This window comes from Saccopteryx leptura, chromosome 7, assembly GCF_036850995.1.
Source record: "Saccopteryx leptura isolate mSacLep1 chromosome 7, mSacLep1_pri_phased_curated, whole genome shotgun sequence".
Classification (NCBI taxonomy): Eukaryota; Metazoa; Chordata; class Mammalia; order Chiroptera; family Emballonuridae; genus Saccopteryx; species Saccopteryx leptura.
The window spans coordinates 57,260,736-57,273,165 of record NC_089509.1 but is presented as its reverse complement, the minus strand read 5'-3'; the positions used below and the strand labels follow the sequence as shown (position 1 = coordinate 57,273,165).

Here is a 12,430-nt window from a genome sequence, read left to right as displayed (position 1 = left end):
TACTGGGGCTTCTTACTTTTGTATTTCTGTATTTATTTCAACAGGCTAAGTAATTAGTACTTTGGTTAGGGACAGGATACCAGTTGACTTTGCATTAGTGAGGAGAAGGTAATTAGTAAGTCAGGTTTTAACCAAATATTTTGGAGTTTACCTGGAGAACATTTCTTATATGTTTAAGTGTGCACTCTCTGTGCTCACACACTCTCTCATTTCTCCCCAACACACCACTACCCCACCCACCTCACATACCGTTCTTTTGGGACAGCGACGCTTAGTTTTGTGTATGTACTATAACTTCTTTTTTTTTTCCTTTTACAGAGACAGAGAGAGAGAGAGTCAGAGAGAGGGATAGACAGGGACAGACAGACAGGAATGGAGAGATGAGAAGCATCAATCATCAGTTTTTCGTTGTGCACCGCAACACCCTAGTTGTTCATTGATTGCTCTCTCATATGTGCCCTGACCGTGGGCTTCCAGCAGACGGAGCAACCCCTTGCTCGAGCCAGCGACCCTGGGCTCAAGCTGGTGAGCCCTTGCTCAAACCAGATGAGCCCACACTCAAGCCGGCGACCTCGGGGTCTCGAACCTAGGTCTTCCGCATCCCAGTCCTACGCTCTATCTACTGAGCCACCGCCTGGTCAGGCTGTACTGTAACTTCTAACAAAAGACAATATAACTTAATGTCTCAGTGTCTTAATTCTCTCATCTTTAAAATGAGAACTATGTGTTAAAATAGAAAAAGAGCCCAGTATAAAATATATATACAGTATATATTTGTATATCTGAATATATACATACACACATATACATATGTATATGTATGCATATACACATAGGGAGATTGATTTTAAAAATAGCAAATCTATGCCTGAAGCTAGAGAAAGACAAGTTACACGTATTACATTAACATAAAGAATTTAGGCATTAAAGTATATGCTGTTCTCCAGGAGCTTCTTACCTCAGGGGAAGAGCTAGAAGGAAGCTTATATTATGTATACTAATATTCCAGGGTTTGTTGAGCGCTTGTATTTTAACATACATTCAGTATATCTTCACATTTATTGTGACAGGTTTAGTTCAAAACTCTTTATAAACTTATTCTTAACAACTATAAGGTTTATACTTTTATCTCCATTTTATATATAAGGAAGCTGAAACTTAAAGAGGTTAAAGAACGTGGCCATGCTTACACAACATACCCATCTGTGTACATATTTATTTTTGAAGAAAGAAACATTAGCGGTCAGGCGTATTTTTTATAAGAATAAAATTGAAATTAAATTGCTCCCATCTCTAAGATGATGACAGTATAGAGAAGCAAAAACCAAACTCTCTATGCCTGGACACTGATGCAAGCTGTATTTCCTTGTATGAATACTTTGCTCTTGTATGTGTGAATTCTTTGATGTAAAAGTTATAACAGAACTGTTTAAAATGACCATGTTAAAGATAAGGTCAGCCAATAAATATGATGTGGAATGATTCTAGATTAAACCTGTTTTTTCTCTTTACCACAGGCTTATGGTTTGGTTTTTTTTTATTGTATATATATTTTATCTTCTTTTCCAAGTAAGAGGAGGGGAGATAGACTCCCACATGCGCCTCAACCAAGATCCAACTGGCAACCCATCTGATGCTCTGCCCCTTCTGGGACTGTGCTCACAACTGAGCTACTTTTAGTGCTTGAAGCGGAGACTCCACGGAGCCATCCTTAGTTCCGGGGGCTGATGCGCTGCAACCAATTAAGCCATAGCTGTGGGAGGGGAAGAGAGAGAGAAAGCCAGAGAGAAGGGGGTAGAGAAGCAGGTGGTCGTTTCCTCTGTGTGTCCTGATTGGGAATTGAACCTGGGTCATCCACACACCTGGCTGACACTTTACCACTGAGCAAACGGCCAGGGCCTACCACAGGCTTATGTAACTGAATTTACAGACTATATTGAGGAACCCAGCTTTCTGTGCCTTTTTTTTTTTTTTTTTACAAAGAGAGTCGGAGAGAGGGATAGATAGGGACAGACAGGAAGGGAGAGAGATGAGAAGCATTAATTATCAGTTTTTCGTTGCGACACCTTAGTTGTTCATTGATTGCTTTCTCATATGTGCCTTGAGTGTGGGGCTACAGCAGACCGAGTAACCTCTTGCTGGAACCAGTGACCTTGGGCTCAAGCGGGTGAGCCTTGCTCAAACCAGATGAGCCTGTGCTCAAGCTGGCGACCTCGGGGTCTCGAACCTGGGTCCTCTGCATCCCAGTCCGACGCTCTATCCACTGCGCCACTGCCTGGTCAGGCTGTGCTTATTCTTTTCAGTCATTGTAAGTGAAATATTTGCTGTGTGAGTATATATTCATGTGTATATGTGCAATATATATATTAAGTATACATATATATGTGTGTACATGGATGGATAGATAGGACTCAGAAAGAAATAGGAATGTGATAGATGACCAGAACCATATTTCAGAGCAGTAAGGAAAGGTTGAATTTATGAGAAATTGTATTACATTTTCCTTTGGAAAAAATTCTAGATATATACAGTTAAATTCTAAATGGATTAAATTTCCAAATGTTAATATGTAAGGCATTAGGAAAAATATAGATCTTTTTATTAGATTCATGAGGGAGTAAGTTATAAGAAAATAAAGACACTGGGCTGCTTTTGTGATAACTTTTTTAATATGTTCACTTAATGCCAAAAAAATTGGTATATTTGGTTATAAGTGGGATCTCAAACGGGAATAAATGATGGAATGGAATGTAGTCAACAAAGTGACACTTATGTTCACTAAATACATGATAGAAAATAACTTTACCTGAGAATAGATAGATATGTTCTGTTTATTAACCATGTTACAATGGTTGTTTAAAGGCAAGAGTGAGAAATAATTCTAGAGTGTTAAACAGTGTAGACTTCTTGAATTCATTTTGTTTCATGTACTTTCGAATGCATTAAACTAATGAGAAGGAATGATTTAAGTAGAATATTGTTGAAATACTTTCTAACTTGATTAGTATTTCTGTTTTTAATCAGACTTTTCTGCCTTGTCAGGCATAGTGTGAAAAGTATTAATAGAAGAAAGACCCCAACTTTTGTATAAATTAGCTCATCAGATATAATATGAAAAATACAATTAAAAACTGGAATGAATTAAAGTATTTTCAGACTTCAGGAAGTTTTGTTTTGTTTGTTTTGTTTTGTCTTTTTCTGAAGTGAGAAGCGGGGAGGCAGAGAGATTCCCACATGCCCCCAACCATGATCCACCCAGCATGCCCATCAAGGAGCGATGCTCTGCCCATCTGGGGCATTGCTCCATTGCAACTGGAGCCATTATAGTGCCTGAGGCAGAGGCCATGGAGCCATCCTCAGCACCCGGGCCAACTTTGCTCTAATGGAGCCTTGACTGCAGGAGGGAAAGAAAGAGAGAGAGAGAGAGAAAGGAGAGGGAGAGGGGTGGAGAAGCAGGTGGGTGCTTCTCCTGTGTATCCTGATCGGGAATCGAACCCGAGACTTCTACACGCCAGGCCAATGCTCTACTACTGAGCCAACTGGCCAGGGCCCAGACTTCAGGAAGTTTTAAATTAAAAAATATGAAGTGATGGCTTAGCAGCAATTGAATCTATTGTTAGAAAGGTCTTGGTGAACAAACTCATTTCCTTTACTTTTTGTTAACTGGTATCCTTTTGAACACATACTTTCCTAGATATTTTTATTTTGTTTTGGCTCTCTGCCAAAGAAGATGAAAACTTAGGTAATTAAAAAATGAGATAATAAAAAATTGATTTCTTATGAAAAAAAAGTTGGTATTGGTATAACTATGAAGAACTAATCAGAACTAATTGTATGTCCAAATGCATGCACCCTTTTTAGACTGGCCACTTGGGGAGGTTATACTTTTATAATAACTAACATTTATTGAGTGACTTTGAGTGTGTGTATAAGAGAAAGAGAAGGAAAGAAAATGTTTATTAAAAGGGGCCATGTTAAACTCCTGTCGTGGGTGAAATTGTGGCCTGCATTTGTGTTGTTACCTTAAAATTTTTTTTGACAGACTAGGATATGATTGATCTCTAATCCAGGTAGTGACATCTCTGGTTATATATTTCTGAAATTTTGGGTTTACAATAAATTTTAGGGAGCAGTTTAGTAAGAATAGCATACTAGCATAATTAGGAGGCAGATGATTTTGAGATGGGGCATTCTTTAAGGATGGTGTATATATGGCCCTTATATTGCCTTTAAAATTGTTTTAATCAAAAGTATAAACATTTATTGTATAATGATTTAATGGATTATGGTGAAATTACATACTGTTCAGAAAAATCTCATTTCTTCTAATTGAGGACCAAATGCTTGGTCAGAAATGACAGTTTGATTTCATAAAAGAGTAAAAATTTTAAAAAATGTTTGCTACAAAAGGAATCAGCAAACTACTTATTTTTACATAGTTAAAAAAAATTGAAAAAATAATACTTTGTGATGAATGAAATAAAATTTTAGTGCCTATAAATAAAGTTTTATTGGAAAACAGCTGCTTTTGTATTATAATGACAGAACTGAGTAGTTGTTACAGAGGCCCTAAATGGCATTCTTATCACTTTGTACTGCTTTTGGTTCACTACAAATTTCACTGCTGCTATTATAATTTGATAATTGTTTTGAGTGCGGCCTGTTTTGCCAGTCTTCAGTATTTATTTTTTTATACCAGTGAATATCCAGTGTGTCAAAACAAAAAGAGAAAAAAATGGACTCTGAGCAATATGCTTTTAAAAAAGGCTGTTTTTTATTGAATTACATAAGCAAAGTATTGTTCTTATTATGCAGTGATACTGTAGCTGTGATAGAATACTTTATAAGCTGACATCACTAGAGGGAGCATACACCACAGTATTCTCAAGTCTCAATTTTCTTAAAGGAACAGTCAGGTCAGGGCACATGGGGAAGGCAGTCGGTGAACAACTAAGGTGTCGCAACAAAAAACTAATGATTGATGCTTCTCATCTCTCTCCATTCCCATCTGTCTGTCCCTGTCTATCCCTCTCTCTGACTCACCGTCTCTGTAAAAAGTAAATGAATTAATTAATTAATTAATTTTAAAAAAAGAGTTAAGCCTATTTGAAGTCAATTAAAAAGCAAGACAAGTGATATAGAGTGGTTTTTCCCTTGGCTTTTGATGAGTTGAAAGGTGGTATTGATACTACTTAATTGTTTATTTAAGGATATCAGTGTCAAGTAAGAAGTGCCAAAAAAAAATAGCCTCTGTAAATAGTCTATGTAAAACAATTTACAGGTGAGAATATTTTCAAAAATTGAGAAAACAGTTCAATCTGAAGTGGAACCTGCTAAGATGTACTGCAAGTGATGGTGGTAAAAATAATGTGTTGAACAGAAAAAGGTTTATTTGGACAAATTCACAAAGTTTGCAGGAAATGGAACTGTTCAAAGCCTATAGTTATTCATTGCATTATTCAGCATGTATTTTGAGGAAATTTTGAATATATTGTGTTATTGGGTCAGTATTGTCAGTGGTGAATTTCATTTGCTCTCTTGAACTTAACTAGTGTCAGCTCTGAAATTTTATTACAAGCTGAATATCCTTTCTGGCTTAGCAGTGGTAAAATATTATTGCAATTTTTTGAGCTAAGAGCTGAGATTGAAAGTTTTCTGAACAAAGAGAATGACCCTCAACCACTATTATTAAATAGAAATTGGCTTTGGAATTTAGTTTTTTATGTGGAATTGGAAATATTTTTAAATGTATTTAACCTAAAAAGACAAAATAGTGCTTACATGCAAAATTTAGCTGCAGTAAAGTCATTTTAGTGGCAATTGATGTTTGTATCAGAAGTAACATCAAGCTGCTTTATACCTTTCTCATGCTGTGAAAGTAGGATCCTCATTCCCACATGAATTTGCATGAATGCATTTTTCCAGTCCCAAACTACAACTCTAGCAGCATTTTTCCAGACATTGATACAAGTGCAAAAAGTTTCCATATTTCAAAATCCATTTATTTGTGTGCTTGAAGAACTTCTACCTAACCTTCAGTTGAAAGTGATTAATCTATAGTGTAATAATATATTGAAAGGCAAATATTAAAAGAATCTAATAGACTTCTATAATTGCCATTGAGTAATGAATATGCTTAATTAAAATCATGTACAGTGGATTGATACCAGTGTTTGACAGTATCTGTCAGCAAAAGCATTTTCAAAGATAAATACATAAAATCTGATCAGCATTAACAGATGAGTATTCAATAGATTTTGTTGATAGGAAACTTCAATTAAGTGAAACATTACCATTGCCCAAATTTTTCTTATCTAGCAGACTTTACATATTATAAAATAGTATACTTAGTTATTATATCTTGAATTCTTTCAATAAAAAATTTTCCTCTTAGTACAGAAGCATCTACGTGATTTTGCCTGTTGGCCTGCAAAGACTAAAATACTTACGATCTGGCCCTTTACAGCAAAAGTTCTATTCTATAGCAGTGCTTCTCAAGCATGAATGCATGTAAGAATTATATAAGGATGTGGTTAAAATGCAGATTCTGATTTGGTAGGGCTGGGGTGGGACCCCAAGAGTTTGTATTTCTTATAACCATGCGGTGGTAACAGATGCTGTTGGTCAGTGGACTATATTTAGAGAAGTTAGGCTTTAGTATTCAAGGTTTACTCTTTAGACAGGTACCATAATGTATATTAAGCATCTTTATGTGCCAACAGTGTATTAGGGGCACTTGCATATATTTCCTCTTTAAAATGTCATAAAAACTTGTTAGAACGTGTTAAGGACTGCAGCATGATTGGGACCCCTAATAGATTTTTGTTAGGAACATTGTGGGGTTTTTTTGTTTTTGTTTTTTCCTTTATTTTTTTATTTTTTTATGGAGACAGAAAGAGAGTCAGAGAGAGGGATAGACAGGGACAGCAGACAGGAACGGAGAGATGAGAAGCATCAACCATCAGTTTTTTGTTGCGACACCTTAGTTGTTCATTGATTGCTTTCTCATATGTGCCTTGACTGGGGGGCTACAGCAGACCGAGTGACCCCTTGCTCAAGCCAGTGACCTTGGGCTCAAGCTGGTGAGCCTTGGTCAAACCAGATGAGCCTGTGCTCAATCTGGCGACCTAGGGCCTTGAACCTGGGTCCTCTGCATCCTAGTCCAGTGCTCTATCCACTGCGCCACTGTCTGGTCAGGCGATGCACACAGTTTTTAATTTTGATCAAGCCCAATTTATTTTTTCTTTTATTGACTGCTTTTGGTTTCAAAAATATAAGAAATTATAGCCAAATTCTGTGACATGAAGCAAATATCGGTAAGCTTTCCCTGTATGTTTTCTTCTAAGAATTTTATTGTTTTGGTTCTTATGTTTAGATAATGGATCCATTTAGAGTTAATTATTATATATGGTGTTAAGGTAAGGATCTAACTTAATATTTTTGCATGTGGATATCTAGTTTTCCCAACAATATTTGTTGAAAAGACTGACCTTTCCTCTTTGAATGGTCTTGGCACATTTGTTGAAAATCATTTGACCATATGTGTGAGGGTTTATTTCTGCTATTTTATTCCATTGGTTTATGTCTGTCTTTATACCAGTACCATATACTTACTAGTTTTGACTTGACAGTCACCAAGACTATTTATTGGTGTAGAAGAATTTTGCTTCTTTTGTTTTGAATGAATGATGGCAATAACATAAGAAAAACACATGGGGAAAAAATTCTTGCTCTCATACCATACACAAATACAATTTAGAATGAATCATGAATCTCAACAGAAAAACAAAACTTAGATGATATTTTTTATTTGGGGGCGTATAAAATTTTCTTAGGATAGAGAAATAATAGTCAAAATAGAAAAATTAGATAATTTCATTTCACCAAAATTAAACAGTGATGTATCTAGTATACATAAATAATTCCCACATATAAATAACTTAATAAAAAATTGGTCAGCAGACTTGAAAATATTCTTAACAATATCAACAGTAAAGATATACAAATTGTCAGTATGCTTATGAAAATGCACTAGTAAAGCCCTGGCCGGCTGGTTCAGTGGTAGAGTGTTGGCCTGATGTGAGGAAGTCCCGGGTTCAATTCCTAGCCAGGGCACACAGGAGAAGCGTCCATCTGCTTCTCCACCCTTCCCCCTCTCCTCTCTCTCTCTCTCTCTCTCTTCCTTCTGCAGCCAAGGCTTCATTGGAGCAAAGTTGGCCCGGGTGCTGAGGATGGCTCCATGGCCTCTGCCTCAGGTGCTAGAATGGCTCCCGTTGCAACAGAGCAACAATCCAGATGGGCTGAGCTTAGCCCCCTAGTGGGCATGCTGAGTGGATCCTGGTCAGGCACATGTGGGATCTCTGCCTCCCCGCTTTTCACTTCAGAAAAATACAGGGGGAAAAAAGGTATTAATGCCTTTAGTAATCAGGGAAATGCAAATCAAAATCAAAGCTAAGTAGCACTTCACATTGCTTGCTGTAATAAAGATTTTTTAAAAGTCAACATCAAATATTGGTAAGCATGTAGAAGTATAAATAGTAAGTACAGTTACTATGGAGACTTTTAGCAGTTACTTAAAAGGCCATATGTAACATCCTCATGACCTATCAGTTGCACTCATAGGTATTAAGAAAATTGAAACATTTATTTACAATAGTAATTATGCAGGAATGTTTATAGTGATTATATATTTATTTTTTAAATGTGATTTAATGTTTTCAAAATAATCATGTGGCAGGGTAAAATTCGTAGTTTTTTTATACAGCAAAATCTCCATGAGTTGTAAACTCTTTGAGGCCAGTATTGCTTATTTTCAATATTAACTTTAAGACTTGACAGACTTGGCATATATGCTAGGGGTTTCATTTGAGAATTATCAGTTTGAAGTGGGAGGGAGTATGAGGGAAGAGCAGAAGACAAGGAATTGACCATTGGGGTTATTCATAGTTAACAGAGAACAAGCAGAGAAGCAGAAAAGACATGGTTGAATTTTGAAAACTAGAACTGCGTATTGTAAAAACCAAGGATCATCGAGTATGTGTGTGTGTCTGTGTGTGTTTCATTTCCAAGAAAGGAATAATACACAATTTCTGATGTAATAGCAGGATGAAAAAAAAGTGGAAGCATTGGTGGTACTCGAAAGTACTATACGTTGTCAGGAGTATACATGTAATAGAAACCAGATTCCAGGGACCTAACGTGAATGTGGTTAAAAATCACCAGTTTGAGGAAAGAATTACACATATTAATAGCATGGGGTTGAAGAGAAAGTGGTTTGTAAAAAGATATAAATGAAGGCAGAAGGAGGCACAGAGGGAAAAGATGCAGGAGAGAGATGGGATTTAGGCAAATGAAAGAGTCCTTGGATATTAAGAAGGAATGGGATAAAAAGCAAGAGTTGAAGGCTTTAGCTTGTTAATGGTGGAAAAAGAAGGCGTGCACAGGGAAGACATTCGGGGGCAGAGATGCAAATTAACACGGGAGCGTGGCCATTATCTAATCTAGTCCTCTGTCCAAGATGAAAGGGTAATGAAGAGAAATTTATATAAGCTTTTATAGTAATAGTTTTTAACCTTTAGAAGAAGATTTTCAGGGTGTGTGAAAGGACTCTAGTGTCTTTTGAAAACGTTATACAGGTGATCCTGGATTCTGATAGTACCTCTCTTGCTCCCTTTGAGAATCACTCATTTATATCAGCAGAGAATTAGCAGACATGGATAAAATAATTTTTAAGATTTTAATTGAACTTTAGAATTCGAAGTGCTTTAAAGTCTAGGCAGTAGCAATTATATGAGGGTGCTAATTTTCCTCCCTTTAATTCTTAACGTGATTGTGTAATAACAGATGCTACCTTTATTGATCCGTTTGATGTATGTGTGTATTTTTCGTCTACCTGATGAAACATTCAAAAATATCAACTGGACAAAAATCTTTGAAGTGATAGTAATAAAATAATCTTTCTTAGTGTAAAATATAATTAGTCAGATAAGGTATACAGATAAAATTAATGTTACTTAGTGTCAGAATTCTGTATAAGCTTAGAATAGGGAAATTATACAATTAGAGTGGTATTTTTTTTAAAGATTTTACTTAATCATTTTAGAGAAAAGAGAGAGACAGAGATAGAGAAAGAAGGGGGAGGAGCAGGAAGCATCAACTCCCATATGTGCCTTGATCAGGCAAACCCAGGGTTTCGAACCAGCAACCTCAGCGTTCCAGATTGAAGCTTTATCCACTGCACCACCACAGGTCAGGCTAGAATGGTATTTTCTAAAACTGTGGACCTGTGGTCCATTAACGTCTCATGAAATCAGTTTTAATAGTTCATAACCGGTGTTTTTCTTTCTTTTTTTTTAATTGATTGACTTTAGAGAGACAGTTAGAAGAAGGGGGGTGCAGGGACAGAAAGAGAAAAAGAAAAGCATTCATTTGTTGTTCCACTTAGTTATGCGTTCATTGGCTAACTTTCTAAATGTGCCCTGATTGGAGATTGAACCCACAGCCTTGGTGTTTTGGGGCTATGCTCTGACCAACTGAACTAACCAGCCAGGGCCATGCTATTCTTTTTTAATGGACTAGAATAGACTAAATATTGGCGTGCCCTGCGTGTATGTAGTACGACGTGTTTGTGGAACTTTTTACTATATGTATGTATGTACTTGTGTACTATGTTAAGTAAAAAATATATTTCTTAATGTGAATTTTAGTCAGAAGTGTTGGAAATTCACTGGAGGTTGTTTTGATAAATGTGAGTGGTTATTTTAAATATCTTAATCTCTTTCATCTGTTTTCATCATTCATTAAGTTTATTGTCTCAGCTAAACACATATGTGTACTTTGTGTTTGTATATAAAGATATATATGCGGGTGTGTGTGTTTTTTCTTATTAGGTGCAATGGATGAGCTTCATAGTCTGGATCCGAGAAGGCAAGAATTATTAGAAGCTAGATTTACAGGAGTTGCAAGTGGGAGCACTGGAAGCACTGGCAGTTGCAGTGTTGGAGCTAAAGTGAGTAAAATTGTAATCTTTTATTTGACATTCTTTTCTTGCGGTAAATGATGTAAAGTGTATTTTGTAAGGGACTCCCACGTATGTGCTTAACAGCAAAATAGTACTGTGATTTTTATAATATATGAAAAAAATTCAGTGTTTATGAACTTGATTTCTAATATACATAGCATAACATATTCCAGGAGTGTTATGATATAATAGAGTGTATTAGGTCTCAGGGGTAAAAAATTCAGCTTTATGAACCTGATTTCTAATATAGCATAACATATTCCAGGGGCGTTATGATTTAATACAGTGAGTATTAGGTTTCAGGGGTATTAGGAATGTGGTAGATTGTACTGTCTTTCTCCCATTACATAATTGTTACCTTCTTATCTTCTGTTCCTTTCACCCTTGTTATCCATATGCTTACCCATTCATTAATCCACTGCTTCTAACTGCTGCATAAATCGTAATAGTGTATCTGTTATGCTTTTCACTGATAGACATCAGGTTATCTTCAACTCTCCACTGCCTTATACCATAGTGAATTACTTGTATTTGTTCTCTTATGGATCTTTGTGAGTAGTTATTTAGGATATATTCCCAAGAGCAGAATTGCTAGAACACAGAGTATGTGTAGACTTCAGTGGAATAAATAGTATAAGACTGCTATTCAGAACAGTTGTACAAAACCAATCTGTGCCCTAGTTCAGTTGGTTAGAGCATTGTCCCAAAGTTGTTGGTCCAATCCCTCTGATTAGGGCACATACATAAGAATCAACCAATGAATGCATAAATAAGTGGAACAACAAATCGATGTTTCTCTCTCTCTCTCTCTCTCTCTCTCTCTCTCTCTCTGCCTCTAAAAAATTAATAACAATTTTTAAAAAGCCACACTCAGCAGAGTGCATCCTAGCAACACATGGCATCATCCAGATTCATCATTCTTGGTAGTCTTTCTTATAGGAGTAAAATAATATCTCATTGTTTTGCTTATACCACCAGTTAATTTGAGCAAGACAAAATTAGCGTTTATTTTATTAAAAGTAAATTTTGTTCTTATTCTTTGTATGAGCTCTAAGAAAGAGTAAAAGCACTGAAATATCATTTTTTATAAATAGTTATAACTGCTCAACAGAAAATCTCAGAAACTAAAATTGGATCCAGTGTATTTTGACAGTATTCTAAAAGTTAAGTATATACTTCTTCCCCAGCCCAGGTCCACAAAGACATTGTACAGTTTCTTCTGTTACTTTTATAGTTTCATTATCATATTTGCTCTTTAATTCATCTAGGCCTCACCCTTTATAAAGTATTGATAGGGATCCAGTTTTATTTTTCTCCATCTAATGAACCAGTTTTCTCAATAATGCTTATTAAATCACTTGTGTTTTTCCGCTTATTTGTGAAGCCACCTTTATCATATATTAAGTTGCC

At 36.0% G+C, this 12,430-nt stretch overlaps 1 protein-coding gene across 1 annotated transcript in view; it reads left to right on the top strand.

The window, feature by feature from the left end:
• The window catches only part of TLK1 (tousled like kinase 1), a 154,024-nt gene that overhangs the window by 33,926 nt on the left and 107,668 nt on the right, over positions 1-12,430 (top strand). Inside the window, exon 2 of the mRNA XM_066346731.1 lies at positions 10,890-11,008. Coding sequence (XP_066202828.1) covers positions 10,890-11,008 — 119 coding nt within the window. The remainder of the gene's footprint in view (positions 1-10,889; positions 11,009-12,430) is intronic.